The 19,558-nt window shown below is 33.4% G+C and overlaps 7 protein-coding genes across 7 annotated transcripts, besides 17 other annotated features; 2 read left to right on the forward strand and 5 right to left on the reverse strand.

Moving 5' to 3' along the window:
- Positions 1 to 36: 36 nt before the first annotated feature.
- On the reverse strand, positions 37 to 1,668 carry TA17015 (Tpr-related protein family member, putative; the record flags this gene model as incomplete). The annotated part of the gene is made up of 1 exon (XM_948633.1): positions 37 to 1,668. The coding sequence occupies one exon, from the start codon at positions 1,666 to 1,668 to the stop codon at positions 37 to 39; it is 1,632 nt and encodes a 543-aa protein (XP_953726.1).
- Positions 193 to 261: a sequence feature (9 probable transmembrane helices predicted for TA17015 by TMHMM2.0 at aa 30-52, 143-165, 175-197, 239-261, 291-313, 326-344, 395-417, 438-460 and 470-492).
- Positions 289 to 357: a sequence feature (9 probable transmembrane helices predicted for TA17015 by TMHMM2.0 at aa 30-52, 143-165, 175-197, 239-261, 291-313, 326-344, 395-417, 438-460 and 470-492).
- Positions 418 to 486: a sequence feature (9 probable transmembrane helices predicted for TA17015 by TMHMM2.0 at aa 30-52, 143-165, 175-197, 239-261, 291-313, 326-344, 395-417, 438-460 and 470-492).
- Positions 637 to 693: a sequence feature (9 probable transmembrane helices predicted for TA17015 by TMHMM2.0 at aa 30-52, 143-165, 175-197, 239-261, 291-313, 326-344, 395-417, 438-460 and 470-492).
- Positions 730 to 798: a sequence feature (9 probable transmembrane helices predicted for TA17015 by TMHMM2.0 at aa 30-52, 143-165, 175-197, 239-261, 291-313, 326-344, 395-417, 438-460 and 470-492).
- Positions 886 to 954: a sequence feature (9 probable transmembrane helices predicted for TA17015 by TMHMM2.0 at aa 30-52, 143-165, 175-197, 239-261, 291-313, 326-344, 395-417, 438-460 and 470-492).
- Positions 1,078 to 1,146: a sequence feature (9 probable transmembrane helices predicted for TA17015 by TMHMM2.0 at aa 30-52, 143-165, 175-197, 239-261, 291-313, 326-344, 395-417, 438-460 and 470-492).
- Positions 1,174 to 1,242: a sequence feature (9 probable transmembrane helices predicted for TA17015 by TMHMM2.0 at aa 30-52, 143-165, 175-197, 239-261, 291-313, 326-344, 395-417, 438-460 and 470-492).
- Positions 1,513 to 1,581: a sequence feature (9 probable transmembrane helices predicted for TA17015 by TMHMM2.0 at aa 30-52, 143-165, 175-197, 239-261, 291-313, 326-344, 395-417, 438-460 and 470-492).
- A 190-nt stretch (positions 1,669 to 1,858) lies between the features above and the next one.
- Positions 1,859 to 3,309, reverse strand: TA17010 (patatin-family phospholipase, putative; the record flags this gene model as incomplete). Its single annotated transcript, XM_948634.1, has 5 exons — positions 1,859 to 2,179; positions 2,241 to 2,394; positions 2,463 to 2,541; positions 2,605 to 3,189; positions 3,243 to 3,309. The coding sequence occupies 5 exons, from the start codon at positions 3,307 to 3,309 to the stop codon at positions 1,859 to 1,861; spliced, it is 1,206 nt and encodes a 401-aa protein (XP_953727.1).
- Positions 3,310 to 3,451: 142 nt separating this feature from the next.
- Positions 3,452 to 5,458, reverse strand: TA17005 (uncharacterized protein; the record flags this gene model as incomplete). Its single annotated transcript, XM_948635.1, has 1 exon — positions 3,452 to 5,458. One exon carries the CDS (start codon positions 5,456 to 5,458, stop codon positions 3,452 to 3,454), a length of 2,007 nt encoding a protein of 668 aa, XP_953728.1.
- Positions 5,459 to 5,835: 377 nt separating this feature from the next.
- Positions 5,836 to 6,480, forward strand: TA17000 (uncharacterized protein; the record flags this gene model as incomplete). Its single annotated transcript, XM_948636.1, has 2 exons — positions 5,836 to 6,242; positions 6,306 to 6,480. The coding sequence occupies 2 exons, from the start codon at positions 5,836 to 5,838 to the stop codon at positions 6,478 to 6,480; spliced, it is 582 nt and encodes a 193-aa protein (XP_953729.1).
- A 60-nt stretch (positions 6,481 to 6,540) lies between these two features.
- On the reverse strand, positions 6,541 to 7,945 carry TA16995 (porin, putative; the record flags this gene model as incomplete). The annotated part of the gene is made up of 7 exons (XM_948637.1): positions 6,541 to 6,741; positions 6,774 to 6,931; positions 6,963 to 7,029; positions 7,060 to 7,136; positions 7,202 to 7,344; positions 7,377 to 7,628; positions 7,659 to 7,945. 7 exons carry the CDS (start codon positions 7,943 to 7,945, stop codon positions 6,541 to 6,543), a joined length of 1,185 nt encoding a protein of 394 aa, XP_953730.1.
- A 544-nt stretch (positions 7,946 to 8,489) lies between these two features.
- Positions 8,490 to 10,897, reverse strand: TA16990 (GTP-binding protein, LepA subfamily, putative; the record flags this gene model as incomplete). Its single annotated transcript, XM_948638.1, is given in 8 exon segments — positions 8,490 to 8,755; positions 8,785 to 9,512; positions 9,561 to 9,650; positions 9,668 to 9,965; positions 9,995 to 10,082; positions 10,113 to 10,281; positions 10,311 to 10,461; positions 10,495 to 10,897. 8 exon segments carry the CDS (start codon positions 10,895 to 10,897, stop codon positions 8,490 to 8,492), a joined length of 2,193 nt encoding a protein of 730 aa, XP_953731.1.
- An 829-nt stretch (positions 10,898 to 11,726) lies between these two features.
- Positions 11,727 to 19,550, forward strand: TA16985 (cysteine repeat modular protein 2; the record flags this gene model as incomplete). The annotated part of the gene is made up of 11 exons (XM_948639.1): positions 11,727 to 11,847; positions 11,880 to 12,212; positions 12,242 to 12,376; positions 12,408 to 12,563; positions 12,594 to 12,941; positions 12,973 to 13,293; positions 13,324 to 14,516; positions 14,550 to 15,351; positions 15,381 to 15,489; positions 15,525 to 18,389; positions 18,428 to 19,550. 11 exons carry the CDS (start codon positions 11,727 to 11,729, stop codon positions 19,548 to 19,550), a joined length of 7,506 nt encoding a protein of 2,501 aa, XP_953732.1.
- Positions 17,314 to 17,382: a sequence feature (8 probable transmembrane helices predicted for TA16985 by TMHMM2.0 at aa 1770-1792, 1799-1821, 1877-1899, 2023-2045, 2073-2095, 2102-2121, 2141-2160 and 2167-2189).
- Positions 17,401 to 17,469: a sequence feature (8 probable transmembrane helices predicted for TA16985 by TMHMM2.0 at aa 1770-1792, 1799-1821, 1877-1899, 2023-2045, 2073-2095, 2102-2121, 2141-2160 and 2167-2189).
- Positions 17,635 to 17,703: a sequence feature (8 probable transmembrane helices predicted for TA16985 by TMHMM2.0 at aa 1770-1792, 1799-1821, 1877-1899, 2023-2045, 2073-2095, 2102-2121, 2141-2160 and 2167-2189).
- Positions 18,073 to 18,141: a sequence feature (8 probable transmembrane helices predicted for TA16985 by TMHMM2.0 at aa 1770-1792, 1799-1821, 1877-1899, 2023-2045, 2073-2095, 2102-2121, 2141-2160 and 2167-2189).
- Positions 18,223 to 18,291: a sequence feature (8 probable transmembrane helices predicted for TA16985 by TMHMM2.0 at aa 1770-1792, 1799-1821, 1877-1899, 2023-2045, 2073-2095, 2102-2121, 2141-2160 and 2167-2189).
- Positions 18,310 to 18,369: a sequence feature (8 probable transmembrane helices predicted for TA16985 by TMHMM2.0 at aa 1770-1792, 1799-1821, 1877-1899, 2023-2045, 2073-2095, 2102-2121, 2141-2160 and 2167-2189).
- Positions 18,465 to 18,524: a sequence feature (8 probable transmembrane helices predicted for TA16985 by TMHMM2.0 at aa 1770-1792, 1799-1821, 1877-1899, 2023-2045, 2073-2095, 2102-2121, 2141-2160 and 2167-2189).
- Positions 18,543 to 18,611: a sequence feature (8 probable transmembrane helices predicted for TA16985 by TMHMM2.0 at aa 1770-1792, 1799-1821, 1877-1899, 2023-2045, 2073-2095, 2102-2121, 2141-2160 and 2167-2189).
- Positions 19,551 to 19,558: the final 8 nt, after the last annotated feature.

The following is a 19,558-nucleotide window of genomic DNA, read 5'->3' on the forward strand; positions in this document are numbered from 1 at the left end:
ACCCAATTTTATTTATATACTAATTTATTGTGTTTTTTATATAATTTTAACAAAATTGCCACTATAATTGTCAAAACCTGATTTGAAAATTTTATTAGTGATTTCTATTGAATTTTTACACCTATAGGAGAACGCGTTCCACCACGTCATGCCATCTGTGGGCCAGTGTGCCGGATCATGGCTCTTATATTCTATAATGTAGCCTTCACTATAAAATGCAAGGAAGATCATAAACAGTGCTCCTATGTATTGTGGTATCAATACCATGTCACCTCCACCATTAGCTCCTACAAGACCTGGAAATCCCAATGCCAACAAGCATTCATGACACATATAAAATACGATAGTGAGTGCAGTAGACATTTTGGGTTGATTTACAATAGCACGGGATAGCGAAGAATCTCTATAATGAAGTGAATAAATGAATATGACAGCTAGAGTGATTTTAAGGACAATAAGAATATCAAAAGCATGCCAGAAGTAAGCGTCTTGAGCATTAGCAGCATGATTAGCACCACCATTATAATTATTACCAGTGTTGGTCCACTTGCTTTCTTTGTCTTCTTCATCAGCTCCCCATTTGCACATTGGTGATTGATAATGACTCCAATGACCAGCAGTCTTGGCTGTCTTCCTTAGGGCGGCTACAATCACCGGTGGAAATATGGTGGCAATTAGAAGTACCATTTCAATCTTATCAATGAGATAAAATGGCACAATCATGCCAGGTGCTATACCGGGATAAATAGCATAGACTAGACCCATACCAACAACTATCATTAGAAATGGAGAGATCATAGTTGCTTTGGGATTTGCAGAGAATTTGTATGTAAATATGTGCTTCAGATTACCAGCAGTAGGACCATCTACATAGACTAGGTAAGCTATTGTCCAAACTATAGCTGCAACAAATGATATTATGATTGCTACAACAATGTCCACACAAACCACAATGAAGTCAGAGTTCCACTTCCTACGATTACCAAACATGAGAGTTGTCAAATAGTGTATTGCCGATGTGACAGCTGGAAATGAGTTCTCACCAGCAATATAGACAGGTACATAATTAAAGTCAGAAGCATAGACCAGGGTCATATTAATACCAAACACAACTCCAGAAATTGCGATAGTCCAATAGAATGTAGTTAGATGACCCTGGTCATCACCAACAAGATATACAATCAATAGGATGACATAGGTTAGAAAGTTTAACCACTGGGTAACGATGGAAGGAATAATGATCGTGTTGAATTTTTCGTGTCTGGGTTGAGTGAGTTTATCTGGATAGTTGCCGCTGCTGAGGACAAGATTACCATTGTGTTTTCCCCATTCGCTGTTGTCGTCTTCAGTGTAACCTTGTATTTGATAGTATAGTTTAAGACATATTTCTATTATGTTACCAAGAAGCATACTTGGTAAACACCAAAGCTCCAGTGAACTAGCCATTCTTCTAACAAATACACTGAAAAGGTTCTCAGGTAACTTAAATCTAATGAGTGCATATGGCGCAGAACTGTATGAGAGTCTAATGTTAAGCATCATAGCAAGACCAGCAAGTATATAGGCTGACATCAAAAATGTACAGTTACCCCTATCATCTTCAGCAGGCATACAGCCAACAGGACAATAGGACGCTTGTCCTTGTTCAGTTTCAGCAGGAGCAGACATTGTTTAGATGTTAGCAACTCCTTGATTGGTGACTAGGATTATCCTATCACTCTGTTGACCTATATTACTTGCTAATACTCTTGGAGTTAGGAATTACTATATTACAGAAATATTACTTAAAATCACAGTATCCATCAAAACAAACATTAAACTATATCATGTATGTTATAAAATTAATAAATTAAAATAACTATTGATTTAAAATCTTGACAATCTGCTCAATGCGGTTGTTGTCGTGTCTTGAAATGTACTGAATGGTGGATGTCAAAACGGCATCCACGTCCTCTTTTGAGGTCTTCCCGTGCTTGCAGCCGGGATAAATAGGGAGCTGAATCCTGTGGTACTTGTTTTCATATTCCTCAAAGAGGCTAGTGAGGTGCATATGCTGCAGCTGAGTGTTATACATCAAATTCTTGCTATTTAATAGAATCTGCCAAGTCGAGGAATTAATGGACCCAGAGTCGTTCTCTGACTTGCTGGTGCCAATACTCAAGAACAAATCCATATTATCCTATAGCATAATTAGCAAAGATATTTATTAGCTAAATACGTATGTATGGTGAATGTTTTACCTTAACGAGGGTCCTTAGGTTAATATTATAAATATTAGTTAGTTCCTGGAGTGAAACAAGGCTTGGGCTTGAGGACACAACTGATCCGTCAACCATGTGGACCTTGTTTATCATATTATATCCTATATTAGTCAGGTGAGAGTTACTCGGGCCCCTATAACATTAGTTATATGGATTCTTAAATAAGATGTATGTAGATTATATAAATGTTAGTTGTAATACCTGACGTATGTAGGCAAGGCACAAGAGGACCAGCCTACGAGCCATAAGGGAGCGTAAGAAGTCCCATCTAGTGAACCAACTAAAAGGTTTATTAGTGTTTTTAAATAGTGGATAGGTGTATTTAATTATCTGTAAAACATACATTTGGAGTTTCCGTAGTTTCGGAACAAAAACATTCCATAGGGGTTAGATCTAACATTGGAGCATGTGACCATGCAATGTGGATATGACTTTGAGCACATAAAGTCTGTTCCAAGAATGTTAATAAAGCTCTTCTTGAACTCTTCGATATAGTAGTAGTCGAAAATTATTCCGGAAGGGAGCGAGTGGGCCCACTTGAATAGGCTAGAAACGATCTGGTTCCACTTGACTCTCAGATCCTTCATCGAGTAGCCCTTAAGCAGACAAAGCGCAATAAGGGCACCAGATCCCGTTCCACAGATGTAATCGAAGTAATCTGCGAGGTTAATTTTCTTTTTCTTGAGTTCGCTAAGTTTCTTTTCGAGCAAGTAAAGTGAGCCGATTACTGATGTTCCCAAATTCTCGCTGTTATCCAATGATAGCACGCGTAGACTAATCAATTTATTATACAGATATTTATTACATTCGTAATTATATATTGTTAAATAGTTTAGTCTATAATACCTTCTCTTGAATTTAAGTGGAAATTGCACTGATAACAGCGGTCCACTGTAAAACAACTTGTATGCCACCTTGGGTTTAGAATCTAAAATTTATTAGTTTGTGTATATAAATTTAGTTTTATAAATAGTGTCGTACCGAAAGTTGATGGCGTTAATGTAAATTCAAGCAGTTGTCTATCCGAATTTGAGTAAATGAGTATCATTTTGGTAACATTCGGGCTAAGGCTGATGTTCCCAGATAACTTGATCTTAAAATTTCCGTAATCAACAACGTCGTCTAAATTATAGGTTAAATTATTATAAAGAAGAGATATATAACTTAGTTTGATTATAAAAATCTGAGTATTAAATACCTATGATCAGGGGTTGGTTTTTGGGTTCATTCACTAGGGAGTACTTGAATCCAATCCTGAAGAGATAGAAGTCAATGTTCGAGTCATAGGGGTACTTTGAGTTCCTGAAGAACAAAGTGTAAAACCCCTTTCTGTTCAGAACTATTGGATTCGTGTCGTGTCCAATGTGTCCAGATGAGAAACACTCACCAAGGGTGTTGAAAATCATATCATAGTCTGTTGATTTCCAAGCTACCTTTTTAATCTTTTCAGGCTTTTTATCTTTATGCTTTTCATTCTTATCTCCCTTTTCTGGCTTCTCAACAACTTCTGATTTATCTACTTTTCCTCCCTTTTCAGGTTCTGACTTGTCAACCTTCCCGTTATCCTTTTCAATATCAACTTCACTGATATGTTTTGATGATTTTGAAGACTTTTTATCTGATTTTTTATCTGTTTTACTAACTTTTTCATCCTCAGATTCCGTGTCAGATTTATGCTTGGACTTTTTCGACTTCTTTTCAGACTTCACCTTTTCCTCGCCTGATTTCTTGCTTAATTTAAGACTCTTGATGTTTGGCGATAAATCTTCATCATCTGAATCTACATATTGTTCTCGCTCATCATCCTTAGTGGCCTCAAACAATACTCTAGCAAACTCTTTTTGCTTTTCAACTTCAGAGTCTGTGCTATCATACTCTTGCACGTCATGGAACTTTATTCGAGGCTCAATGCTTGTATCTAATCTTAGAACTTGCCTGTACTCGTCAATTTCCTTAGCTTTTAGACGCTCTCTTTCATTATCTACAGGCTTGTGTTTCTGTTTTCCACGTGATTCATCCAAGATTAAACCGTCCTTAGCTGCCAATGGTTCATCTTGAACATATTGTGAAAGTGACGACCCGTTGTCAATGGGTTTAATCTTTAATTTTGAATCTACATCTTTATGGTCTGTAGATATGTTTCCGCACTCACCGGAGCATGAAGATGCGGATGATGCTGCCGATGAACCCCCAGGTGACTTTTTAGTACCCTTTGAGTTTAACATTTGACGTCCATAACGTTTAGTTCTTTTGGCAATCAATTTGTTGGAAATTTTGACATAGGGGTCCAGTGCTACTGGGAGGAATGTAAAATCTGGGTCATATTCGCAATTAATGACTCTGTCAAACAGTTCATCAATTTCGTCTTCGGGCTCGTAAACCATATTACTCATAGAATCCTGTTTGGTTGGATCCTCGTTAATTTCGCCATTTTCTGAGGTGCTTAGGCTTTTCTTTGCTTCGTGAAACTCAATGATTCTGGACTCCAATTCAGAGTTTACTTCTGAGGGTATGTCTGAAGCGTCTTCATATATGGAGTCGCTTGCAGAATTTTCGTTCTGATCTTGGGAAATGACATTACTCATATCTTGTGAACCTTTTCTTTTCTGTCTGGATAGGAATGATTTTGATGGGATAGTTCTGTTCTGGACGAGCTCTGGGTCTATGAATTGGCCCTGAAAACCTGAGGAATAACCACCCTCACGGTTAGCATGTGAAAATAATTCTGGATCTAGAGGTACGTAAGACTTGGGTATGTAGCCGAATTGGCCGCCGTCTCCAAAACCGTTATAATATGACGGTAAACAATGATAACTTTTTGATTTCATAAAATTTTTTACATTTAATTTCTTTGCTGCATTTAAATTTGAAATTTTCTCATCAAGAATTTCGGAATCTTTGCATAAATTAGATCCGTAGATATTATTGAAAATTTGGTTATCTGATTCGTTTGTAAACTCATAATCACTCTCACATTCTAAAAAATCATCATCTGATTCTTTGGAATCTGATAAACGGTCCTCGTTTTCCTTATCTTTCAATCCGATCATCTTTATATTCTCCTTTTTTTCAATTAGCATTAATTTGTTATCGTAATCGAGGGTATCTGACTGACGATCAGATGATTTGGAAGAATCTTTAATAAGATGATCATCATGCTTATGATCTTTGACTAAAACTTCAGATTTGTGGTTCATATGTTATTCAATCTATATTTCGGTATATGAGATATCAAATTAAATTTTTTGAAATATTTTATTTAATATACAGTTAGAATAAATTTAAATCATTGATAAAATGGTACATTATATTGATATATAATGTTGGTCTTTGATTTAGATTTGATTCCTTAACTCTGATCCCCATGAGACTGGAAAGTGAATGATATCTGATTTCTCAAGTATTATTCAATCTTCACTTTATTTTTATTTTTATTAAATTATTTTAACTTTTTAAACTAGAATCTATTCACTTTTATTCCACCCTTATTTTTTAAATTTCACATAACAGCTATGCACATGATTCTTATAAAATTTTAACTATATTTATTAATTTTAATATAAATTTCATTAAAATGGTTATATATAATTCCTTAAAATCCTTTAACCGTATCGCCTATAGATTTAATGGCTTGAGGAATACAACAAGGCCTTACACAAATTCCCCTAGACTGTTTTCGACTTCCAGAGATGAAACTCAACAAAACTTTTGTAGTCCACCATTTGAAAGTAAATTGTTCAAGGATTATGTAGAATTCTCAGTCAACTCTTACAAATCTAGCAAGGATGCTGTTGACTCTGAAATGACTAACCTATTGGCTAACCATAAACTTTTACTGTTTATGGAAGGCTCCGTAGATGCTCCAAAGTCTCTTTGCGCAGGCAATATCGTGAAGATGTTTACACTTTTACAAGTTTTAAACTTTCATACTCTGGACGTTTTATCGAACCCTCCAGTCTTCGGATTTCTATGCTCCAAATTGTAATTTTTACTCATTTTACTAGTTATATACTATCTAGCATGCAAATTTGTAAATTTCTTTAGTGGTGAGCCAGTTAGGAATATTTTGTTCAAGGACGGAGCTCCCTTTGCTGGACACGATGAGCTTCTGGAGCTCTTTAGGCGCGGCAAACTCCTTCAAGCCTTGGGAGTTCCCAAAACCACAAACAAAAGCACTCCTAAGGAATTCGCTAACCACCTGCCAATCGCAAACTACTAATTTGAAATTAATGTTTTACTAGTTTTAGTGTAGAATATATAATATACAATTGTAACAATATTATGTTGGCTGCGGTGTTTCTTGGTTTTGTTCGGGCTGAGGCAGAAGATGCATCATGAAGCCGAATCGGTAAATGTTGTTCCAATAATCAATGCATCCACTAACACCGAAACCATTGTAATCCTGAGTTTGCATGGCGATCCTGCCGCAGCTGTCAATGTTACCCTGGACCCTAGCGTGCCTAAACAAATACTCCCAGCCCTAATAATTAATGAAAAAAATGGAAAAGGTACCACTCTAAGTGCAGACTCTTTGATTGAAGGCGATAACTCAAGCTCAGTGGCCAGAGATAATCGATCGTTTACCTTTCTGGTGTATTGTACTCTGGCGCAGTTGATTTCCTTTTTCGAAAAATCCATGCGCTTGAAGTCAGGCTGTCTGGTAAGTTGGCCTATCTCAATTAATTATTTTAATAAACTAACAGGTAAAAATGTTGTCACCCCTGACGTATCTTGCAGACAGTGAACCGATAGATGCTCCGTTGGCATCCTAAATAAGAGTAAGGATTAAAGAACTTACAATGTATGTGACTTCAGAACCAACTGTAAAACAGGGCAGGATCTGGTGCGTATAACAGATATTCCATATAAAGGTTCCTAAATCAATGTTATAATCTGAAACATATGGAAATAATCAACTTGTTTAACTCAGCACAAATTACCTTGCCAACAACACTTTAATGTGGCAGTCCAGTAGTCTGATAGATAATCGGCTCCCACTTCAAAAGTGCTTTGATTATCAATTTTAAGTCGTGAATTTGTGACCGCCTTAAGTTCCAGTCGATCTCCCAACTTTGCAAAGGCTCTAAAATAAAATTAAACACAATTTTGACTTACTTCAGGGCGATATTTCCGTCCAATCCCACCTTGAACATTAGGAACTTCTTCCCGTCATCGCTTGCATAGTTTGCTCCTATCTGGTATATATATCCCACGTCCTTCAGCAGTGTTCCTAGATAAAGTGAGTGACTTGCTTGCAAGTTTTTGGTCAGCTGCCTATCTGCTTCCAGTCTAAATCCATCATAGTTGTCCTGCGTAATAACATTTTTGTACTCGCGCGCCAAGTTCTCATATACTAGCAGGTCGAACCTGAATCAAATTAGTTAATCATGTTCTTACGGTGATTGTTGTTGGTGTTGTTGTTCTTCTTTAGACTCTTGTTTTTGTTCAGAGCAGTGTGCTACGCTCAGCAAAGGTAACAATCTTTCGGAAACAAATCCATTTATTGACTTAGCGTCCAGGGCTTTACTTTTCAAAGTATTCTTAAATTTATATTCTTTGAAGTTTTGGAAGTAAGTTTTGAAGACATTTTCCGAACTTGGTTCCCTCTGATCATTGAACGTGATACCCTTGAAGGTACTGTTGAAGAGTGAAGAACTGGCTCCAAATGATCTAATCCAGGACATTTCTTAACTTTTCAACAATTAAGTTACAAAATTTGTTTTATTACTATATTTACATTATGTTTTAAAAAACAATGACCCAAATTTGAGTTACTAGAGGAATCAGGCCTTCACTAGGATTCTAGGGCGATTTGACAGGAACTGCAGTTAATTTAAGTAAACAGGATTATGTACAAAATATTTGAATGTTAATTATTGCGATTTTGTGTTTTAAAAGATTTCAACAAGTTCAAGTAAAAATATTTAGAGAGTAGGTGTAGTCAAACCCCCATCATATAATCAAATATCGACAATATCTAGGAGTAAAATTAAATAAATTTAGATTATATCACTTCTTTTATAAATTCTCTATTATAAAATTTTGATCATGTACTTAAACTGGTGTTTTCCTTATTCTCTGATACTAAATTCTTACCAAATATTTAATTTACTATATTTAATGGACAAATTCCCACTTTAAATACTCTTTTTTGTAGATTCCAACTATTTTTAAACCATTTTGTTTAATTTTTACACCCTCAATGCTTTTATAATTTCATTATATACATCAGAAGGGATTGTTACACATCCTACCTGAGCCATTTGTTTCTTTCCCTATAACATCATTTATCAAGACCAATAATACCCTAGCTTGATTTTCAAGAAGTTTCTTTTTTCTTGAAGGGTCACCTCCACTGCATTTCTCAATCACGTTCTTCTTCACAGCAGGTATATTTGATGATGAAATTACTCTCTTCCCTATCACTGCCTGAACTGGTACCTTGAACTGCCTGCTGGGTATCAGGTTAACCAGCGTTTCAACTATAAGCTTCCCTAAACCAATTAATGTTTGTATTAGCTACCTCTATCGTATGCTCTGTTTCTTGGTGTGACTACTGCCAGACCCTTTGCTTCAGTCCCATTTAGGAGAATTTTCAACTTGCAGAGCTCTATGGGCTCATAAAATGTCCCTTCATAGTCGTAGGATCCGTAGCCGTTTGTGACTGACTTTAGTTTATTAAAAAAGTCTGAGAGTATTTCGGAGAGCGGAAGGTCATAGTTCATCACTACCATGTTTGTGTCCTTAACTTTGTTCTTTTCTTTGAACCTTCCCCTCATTTTGCTCAGCATAGACATGACACTTCCAACAGAACTAAGAATTATATTTATGAAAGATAAAAAATACTCCTCTGGGACTCTGAGAGTGACGTCTGTCCACGGCTCCTCACTACTCTTAATCTGTGATTCGTCAGGCCACTTTGATGCGTCATCAACTGTTACAACACTTTTGTCCCTCAGGGTACACCTGTATGGAACAGAAGGTGATGTCACTATAACTTGAGTGTCAAATTCTCTTTCAAGCCTCTCTACTGTGATATCCAGGTGCAGCAACCCGTTGAATCCACACTTAAAACCCATCCCAACCATACTTGAGTCTGACCTTTCAAACTGAAATGAATGGTCGTTCAACTTAAGTTTTTCCAGTGCCGTTTGCAGTTTATCGAAATCCCCTCCTATGCATGGGTATATTCCTGCAAACACTGTCGGCTTTGAGTTTTCAAATTTATTTATAGGCTCAACAAGATTTTTCCTGAAAATTAATTACCCAAAATCCACAACGAATAATTAATTGCCATACTTTACATAAGATTTGAGTGAAATTGTATCTCCGACATGAATTTCATTAGTCTTCTTAATCCCAGCTGTAATCCAACCTACTTGTCCAGACCTAATGGTTTTATAAACGAGTTAACTAACTGTAATGAATGTGTTTGTTTCATTTCAGGCAACATGATTCCTAGTCCTGTGACTTTCGAAGTTATATCTGCATTCATCAACGTGATTTCGTCTCCGATTTTAGTAGACCCTTCGAAAACCTGAAAATATAATCTAAATACACAACATACTCTGATGTAACAAATTGCTCCTCTATATGGGTCATAAAAGCTATCAAAAACTAGTGCTCTAAATGGTTTTTCTAGATCCACCTTTGGTGGAGGAATTGATACAACCACTGCCTCCAGTATATCTTCAATTCCTATACCTAAAAATCATAATTAGTATTGGAATTACCTTTTTTGGCTGACGCTTTCAGTATATCTGACTCTTTGAATCCAAAAAACTTTTTGAGACTTTCAGCTGTAGATTTGAAGTCGCAATGCTATTCGAATTATTATCTTTGGTTAAATACCTCTAAATCGATTTTATTTACCACTGGTATTATTTTTAGGCCCTTCTCAATCGCTATGTTTGCCGTTGTTACAGTCTGTGCTTCTATTCCTTTTGTACCGTCAACCACCAGTATTGCTCCTTCACATGCTGAAATTGACCTTCTTGCTTCGTGATTAAAGTCAATATGCCTAAGCTTTATTAATATTTTTTACTTTACCCTGGTGTATCGATCAAATTTAGTGTATAAGTTTTACCATCCAAAATAGAGTTATACTTGATTCTTGCACTTTGTAATTTAATAGTAATTCCTCTTTCTCTTTCTAATTCCATATTATCCAGGTACTGCTCCTTTAATCTTTCTGGTGGTACTAAAATTTTATAGATTTACAGATCCAAAATACCTGATTTTGTAAACTCCAAGAATCTATCTGCCAATGTTGACTTCCCATGGTCTACGTGTGCAATAATACAAAAGTTTCTGATCAGTTCTGATACTATTGGTTCGTTATCTTCTTCTAAAAATTCGGGAATTTTTGTGAACTTTGTAAAATCGTGATATTTGTGATCATTTTTAAAATTTTTTAAAGAATTTCCATTTATGAATGAAAAACTACTTTTTTTATTTATGTTTTTATTCAGAATATTCCTAATCCGATTGTTTTTATTAAGGAATCTTCCGTTGTTTGTGTCAAACACATTAAAATTTGAACCATTTGTATTATTTATGGTACAAAAATTATGATACAATGAACTTGATAGGGAAATTTTTGTTACGATGTAAATAAAAAGATACTTATATAACATTAGAAGAAGAACGATTCCTATATTGTTGTTTCATAATTAATATGTAATGTATAAGATTGTAGTCGCAAAATTAAAACAAAATTGATACCTAACAAAAAGAAAAAATGGAAAATATAATACAAAATTTTAAATCTAAACATATTGTTGATAGAGGTCACTATTATTATTTATTTTGATCGGGCATAATATAAATACATTTATATCACTCATTTCAAAACAAATTATCCAATGGAAAAGATATTAAAAACAATTTAATTAAAATATTATTTATACTAAGTTTTAGTTCAATGTGTAATGTTTTACTTACTGTTTTCACTAACTAATAAATTTAACATTGAAAAAATTTTTATAAATCCATTATTTAACTTATTTAATGAAACCATATATCTTATTTCACCTTTTTTATTTCATTATCTAATTTTTAATCTTATTCTTTCTCAAAATTTTATTTTTATATTCACTTATTTAGCTAGCCAGTGTCTGTTGTATAGTTTCAGTTTCATATAAATAAAATATATTAAAGACATTCTATTCTCATTTTTAATCTGTAGAATACATTTCTTATATTTTTAAAAAATCTTAACAAAACTTTTATAATTACGTTACACACTTATTTCATAATGATAACTAAGTTACACAATATCTTAATTTTTTGTTTTATTTGCAAATTTAATGTACTTTCTTCAAGCAAATTGGTATCATCTTTTCCTAGTTATGTGTAAATGTGATATATATTATTATACATTTTATTAACAATTACAATGTGTTATTAGGATATCATTAAGGAAATTACAGGAGGTAAAATATAAACAAAGAATAATGATATTATATGTATAAATATATCTATACTAAATGTGTATGTGTAGAGTGGAAAACTAAGAGAGATTATTTCACCGAGGAGATCTTAAAACGTTTCAAGAAAGCAGAACAAATAAGATTCAAAAATAGAAGTTAGAATAGTATTTTTCTGATGATTATATAGACCAAATATATACAAAATCACTAAAACAGTATCTGGCTGATTTAAATTGTAAAAGTAAGAACCCAGGATCAAGAGCAAGATGTAATGAAACTACAACGGACTGTAAATGCATCAAAAAAACATTTTCTGCAAATTCACTAGCCAACTCGTGTATTTATGAAGATGATTTAATAAATTGTATCGGTTCAAGCTACAAAGATAGAGAATTTATAATTGAAAGGAAACCGAAATCCAAAGATATCATGATCTGCCCATCTGATCCTAAATGGAAGATTCATGATGAAATTATAAAAGAAGATAAAGATCAAAATAGTCTAGATCAAGGCCTTTATGGTAATTTATGTAAACATAATTTTTAATAGATAAATTTCTTAAGGAAAAGACAAGACTGTCTGAATCTACAATTGAAAAGGTTCTAAAAACTTTTGGAAAGAACCCAATTAATGATGTGTTCTCAGATTTATATTATTATAACACTCGTAGAAGGGAGACTATCGGTAATTAATGGTTAAAATTTAATATGTTTAGAAAATGATGAGGAATATAAACACAAAGATCAAACAGATTATTGTGATTATTTCAATATAATACAGGAAGTCCATGGTCTTAATTTTTCTAGAGGAAAATGTCCAGGAACTTTTAAAAGGTGTGATCCTAAAGAACCATATTCCCATTGCAAATTCGGTTTGTAAAACAAATAAACTCAATTTTTAGTTAAAAAACGATATTATAAAACAAAAGGGGAAGAATTTTACTTGGAATTTGAAGACTTTTCATTATCAAGTATATTTTCGGTATACTTAGAGAAAGAGGATAATAAATGCGGCCAAAGTCAAACAAATTCTAAAAATGAAGAAGAAAAAAATATGTTCTTGAAGGTTAAAATATATAATGAAATTGACTTCCCACCAAGGAGGTTTTTTAATCTGGGACCCTTTGGGCCTTTTGATACTGAAGGCAAAATGAAAGTGTGTGCATGCTCAAATTATACTAAAGATAAAATATATTCATGTGTCAAATTGGAAGATTATGACCTTGAAATAGGAGAATTAATAATAAGAGGTAAAAAAACAAATACAACATTTATTATCAGATAAAATTGACTTTAAGAATGAAGAAATTTACACTCTAAGCGATGTTGAGATTAAATTAGAAAATCAAAAGGCATTCATGATTGAATCTAAAATGATCAATGGAGATTGCACAAATATTTCCGAAAAATATAAAATAGATTGGAAAAACTCAATTGTTGAAGAAATGCCGAATCTATCAGAGCACATTTTATATAATAAAAACAATAGAATTGAAACTAAGACAGTATTAACACCATACCAAGGAGGAAAATTCAATGTATGCCTTATCAATTTTGAAAACGCTGAAATAATAACACAACCTGTAATTTACATAGTAAAAGGTATTTTCTATACATCTTAAAGTTTATTAGGGGTTAAAAATAATGTAAATGTCGTAGCATATTGCAATTCAGAAAACAAAATTGTTGTTCAGCCAATATTAGTTGAACTAATAAAAATGGAGAAAACTGATATAGAATCAATTTATATTTCAGATTCAAAAGATAGATGCATCTATAATGGTTTAGGTTCATATAAAGGGAGCGAATATGAATATAATTCACCTAATAAAGTAGAAGGAACCAAATTTTTATTATATACGGGATTTAAATTCGTTGTTGAAAAGGACTTTGATGTAAAAGTTATATGTGCAAAATACAAAAATAAATCTAAAGATTCTGGTGTAGGTTACGTTTATAAAAAACGATATGTGGACTTTAACCAAGAGAACTTTGATAAAGTACTTGGTTTGGACGGTATTCAACATGATTCTATGTATAACTATGAGGTCAAAAATAAGGATCTGTTCAAGACATGGATTGAAAAGTTTAAAGGTACATCTACTCAAGAATCACCAATTTTGAAGGATGGTGATCTTGATTCCTTATTTGATAAGTATTTTGATGTAATCCAGATTAGGACCTTTAATCAAATGAATCTTGTTACTTTGTGGATAACGAACAAGGATGAGATATTAATGTTTCCAGTTTACAAATTAACACTGGAATCACCATCAAAAATAAGAATGGCAGTTATATCTGGAAAAATCTATTGGTATGTACTAATGAGAGAGAAAAGATTAATTGTGAAATATGATTTCACTGAAATAAAAGATAAGTATGTAATTGAAGAAACTACCAATTATAACATTCACACACTGCATAACCCATCAGATTTTGAACTTTTACAGAATGGAGAAAGGGTTAGAATAGTTTTGATTGATTCTTATGTCTCTTGTATATTATTGCTTAATGAATCTTTGACAAAAGTCAACTCATTGGACAAAAATAATAAAGACGCTGGGATAGTAAATCCAACTTCTTTGTCCTGTACAAAAACTGGAGAACAATCTAGTGTATTTAACTGCTTTGTAACTGAGACCACAACTGATGAAATCGTGTGGTTCAGTGTTAATATTGAAAACGATGAGCTTAAGTATGTATCGAGATATACATCTGGCACCCAAGTAAACGATGTTGACCCTATACTAGGATCAATTGTATCTTTAGAGACATTAAATTATTCAGATGCTAACCATTCTGTTATACTTCTGTTTATTATAAGGGTTAGTTCTTATTTATTTGCCAATTAATTTTAGGAAAATTATAAATACGGAGCTATTTTATCAGCAGACTCTAAAGAAAATCAAATAAACTTCTTATCAACTATAAACAAAATTCCAGGTTATTGGAATTTGAAATCCATCAACGTTGCATACAATGGTCCAGTCCAATATAAATTATTTCTCACGAGGGAAAGTTATATAAATGATCCGATAATAATCGGGAGTGAAATCGAGGATATATTCAATAAGATGAGGGATAGATCAAATGTTAAATGGGCAATTACATGGATACCTTTAATGGAATTGATAAGTCTTCCAGAACTGAATTATGACATCAAAGGTCATTTGACTATTAATGAAATGCTAACAGTGATGCCTCAATTTAAGGATAATGAACTTTTAAACAAACGAATATACTTTTACATCCAAGCATATATCGACTCAAAAGATTATGTTGATAGTATAATTAACATAAATAGTGTTACGGGAGAACTCAAAATAAATGTTAATAAAGTTAAATTCAAAGTACTCAAGTTTAATATAATATCAAAAATTCTTGTAATTGAGAAAAAGAGTGAAATATCTATAAAATTCAGCTGCCTAGATGGAGAATACTATGATAATGGTTCTTGTTCAAAATGCCCAAAAGGATCATACAATTCTATTGAATTAGAACTCAAGAGTGATACATGGCTAGAGTGTATACAGTGTCCAAAAGATACTGTTACCGAGGCTGTTGGATCAAAATCCATAGATTATTGTACATGTGACAAAGGATATTCTTTCTTTGTGGATCCAAATACAAGAAAGGAAGTTTGCATGCCATGTCCACCAGGTAAAATAGTTTATAACCATTATTTTTAGGAACTTATAAATCTACACTTGGATCTCATCCTTGCATTGGATCATGCTACAAAAACTCAATTTCTAAAGTTGTAGGAAGTACTTCCGAAGACGAACGAAAGTGTGAATGGTAATTTTTAATTATTCTTATTCAAAAATTTATAGTTTGCCTGGATTTTACTGGAAAGATGACGAAAATACAAAAGAATGTTTAGAATGTGAAAAGGGAAATTATTGCACTGGAGGATTTAAATCAAAGGCGATCAAATGCCCGGAAAACACCAGTTCAAATTCTCGTTCTACTAGTATTAATGACTGCAAATGTAAGGAAGGTTATGAACCTATTTGGGATGATGAAAAGGTATCGATTATTGAGGAACCTGAATCAGAATCGAAGAATACATTAGAGTTTAAATGTTTTCCATGTAAAAAGAATATGTATAAAGATACAAAATCTAATGAAAAATGTAAACAATGTCCAAAATATTCGAACACATTGGAAACAGGAAGTACAAAACTAACTGATTGTAATATATGTGATGAGGGATTTTTCGAAACAAAAATAGAGAATGAACCATGCAGAATGTGCAAGAAAGATAGTTATTGTGTAGGATCATTGTATGAAGATAATAAAGGAAGAAGAATATCTGGAAAAAATGCATCATGTCCTGAACATTCGATAACAATAAAGCCTTATAATAAGAATGTTAGTATGTTGAATTGTCTTTGTGTAGAGGGTTTTGTTCCTGTGACATCTGGTTCATCTGTGAAGTGTATTCCTGCTCCAAAGGATCACTACAAGGACGTTATTGGGAATGTTCCTGCTGTTCCATGTCCTCACGGATCTCTAACAATGTCCAATGGTGCCACTTCAAAGGATGCCTGTGTTTGTGACAAGGGTACATATTTTGATATTGTTTCTAAACACTGTGCTATTTGTCCTGCTGGTAAATATTGTTTGGGTGGTAAGGATGATAAGATGAATGATAGGCAGCCTATGGAGTGTTCAGATTCCAATGCTCAAACTAAGGCTCCAGGTGCATCTTCATCATCAGAGTGTGCTTGTAAGGAAGGATATTATATGGATGTAGATGCTCAGAACACGTGTAAGGAGTGTCCTGAGAATCATTATAAATCTTATATTTCAAACGATATGTGTTCTAGGTGTGACGAGAATTCATCTACTACTGGTAAGAAGGGTGCCACATCTAAGGAGCAATGTGTTTGTGACCCTGGATATTATTTTGACAGAGGTTGTGTTTCTTGTAATTTCAATGACAAGTATTGTCCTGGTGGTGTAATTGAGATTAAGGACGATGTTGGTCGTTCTAGAGTTGTAACTCGGAGTCCGATTCCATGTCCACCAAACACTGAGATTCCACCTGGAGTAGATAATGCTAGTTCAATTAACTTTTGTAAATGTACTAAGGGTTATTATTTTGTGTCAGAGGATCTGGAGAATAACAAGAAGGTATGCAATGCGTGTGCTCCAGGCACTTACAAAAGTTCAGTCATGGATTCGAGTTGTAATGGGTTATGTACTCAGAATGCAACTAGTTTTCCTGGTGCCGAAAGTTCCAATCACTGTTTCTGTCTAATGGGTTACTTTTATCTAGAAGGTGGTATTTGTAGCAAGTGTATGGAGGGAGCTAAATGTGAGGGTGGATTGATTAATTATAAGATGAAGACTCTTAAGAATTTCGTTGTCAACATTGATGACCATGTGAAGCCAGTTGCTGTTGAAGGTTACTTTTTGGATAAGATAAATCCAAAATTGAGGAAGCCTGATGATTGGAAATTTATCAAATGTCCCATTAATGGTTCATGTCTTGGAAATGACAAATGCTCAGATACAATGGAGCATTATTTGTGTAGTGAGTGTAAGAAGGGATACACTAACAACTTTGTGAAGGGAGCTTTGTGTCAGAAATGTCCTCGAATGCGTCCAAACATTTCCATAACAATCTTGTACTACTTTGGATTATTGCTTATAAACATAGTTATGGCAAGACTGAATATAAGTTCAGGATATAACCGTAGGTCAATACATTCTGTTGTTATTAAGATTGCACTCAACTTTGGTATCTGTACATCTGTTGTGAATGTTGTAAACTTCAGTGACTTGAAACTACCTGTGGGTTTGAGGAAGATGATAAACAAGTGGGTTAAGGTGTTTGATTCCGATGATGCAGTGTATTACACGTCAATTGATTGTGTAATTAGAAGTTTATTCAACCTAGAGCATTCTGATTCATTTTTTTACACAATGCTATATATGGCTTGTTTCCCCTTGATATTATTGTTTATTGTGACTTTGATGATGTGGATTATTATGGTCCTTTTTAAGCTTGTCAAGTATAATGATATTAGAAGGAAGTTGGCTTTATTACAGCAGTTTAAGGCTAAGTATGAGGGAGATAATCAAGATAGTCTTATTGAACAATATAGGAATGAGAGGTTACTTATGATATTAAGATACATTCCATTACCAAACGAGACTTCATGGGATAGATTTAAGAACTTTTTGGAAGATATGATTCCCATTTACGTCACAGTTTTGTTTTCTGTCCATGGCAAGATTACGAGTAGGTTGTTGAGTTTGTTGGACTGCACCTATATAGATTTGGGTCGTTCATTCCCAGGCAAATATGTGTTGAGACCTGCAATGAGCATAAGGTGTTCTATTAATCCTTCGGAAGGTTATCTTAGATATTTGATCTTAGGTTTGTGTGGATTGTTGGTTTGGGGACTTGGAATTCCATTCTTGTCATTCATGGCACTGTTTGTCAACAGAAATAACTTGTATGCTCCCAGTATAAGGATGAAGTATGGATTTTTACACAATGGTTTCAGGCAAGATTATTGGTATTGGGAAACAGTAGTGTTTGCTCGAAAATGCCTTGTTCTAGTTATAGGTAGTATTGTCATTGTTCCATCAGAAAACTACAGTGGATCGAGAATATGGATGGCACTGGTTGTAGCTGTAACATTCTTGATTCTTCAACTAATATACAAACCTTTTGACGAAAGGTAACTCAATACTCATCCATTCATTAATTTTATTTTAGGGACTATTTCGTATTAGGAAGGTTAGAAAATCATAGCATGATCACATGGACATTTACACTCATACTAGTCTCATTCATAATAGAAGCTAATTTCACACCTTCTTACAATATGTCACTTCTTTCTTTTATCGTTTTTATAAACTTTTTGTTTTTATTTGAACTTATTTTTCAATTGTTCGTTGCTTACTGTCATAATTTTAGAATTCAGAACACTTCTCCTAAATCATTTTTCACGAGGTTTTTCTATCATTTTCTCACTAAAATTTCAAACAAAATAAAAAATGCTGAACCTATAATATATTTTGACCCTTCAACTTGCACTACGAATCTAAGATCCTCTAAAAAGTTTATCAACAAATCAATTTTTGATAATATTGATGTAATTAGCTACAATGAAAAGGATTATTTTTCATATGTAATGAATGAGATTATTTGTTTCGCAAATATCAGGATGAAATTAGATGTAATTCCTTGTGATTTTCCTGAGTATATTACTAGATTGACATTTGCTGTTTATTTTAATGAATCGTCGAAACAAAAAATGAATAACTTAGTAAAGTCATTTGCAGATGGTAATATTGACAAATTGGTAAATATATCAATGATAAACGACAATTACAATAATCAACACAAAAATAATAAGAAGACTTATATTGATGATAATATAGTGGTTGACCCATATCTAATGTTTGACAATGAACTTCTTTCTAAAGGGATGCCCCTTTCTGATTTCTATGTAGCTTTGTCAATTATAAAACTAAAGGATTTGAGATCAATAGCTAATACTTATGTATATTTTAGAGAGTATAAAAATAATGAAAAGATATTTAACTTGGGACGTGAATCAAAAAAATTGAATGATTTAGACGAAATTGCTAAGAAATTAAACGAACCAGACTCGTGCGAAAATATCGAGGAGTTATTTTGTTCTGAAGCCGAGTTAGAAGAGCTTTATAAAAAAATTGAAGAAGTAGAAGAAAAAATTCGTATGTTCAAGAAAAATCCGCTTAATGCCTTGAAAATTTATTATTCTGATGAGTACTCACATATAGAATCTGGAGATTTTGAAAGTGATTTGATTGCGTTTGGATTCAGGAAGAAGTCTGGAGATCCACGAATTTAAAAGTAAAC

Source organism: Theileria annulata, chromosome 1, assembly GCF_000003225.4.
Source record: "Theileria annulata chromosome 1, complete sequence, *** SEQUENCING IN PROGRESS ***".
In the NCBI taxonomy this organism is placed as follows: domain Eukaryota; phylum Apicomplexa; class Aconoidasida; order Piroplasmida; family Theileriidae; genus Theileria; species Theileria annulata.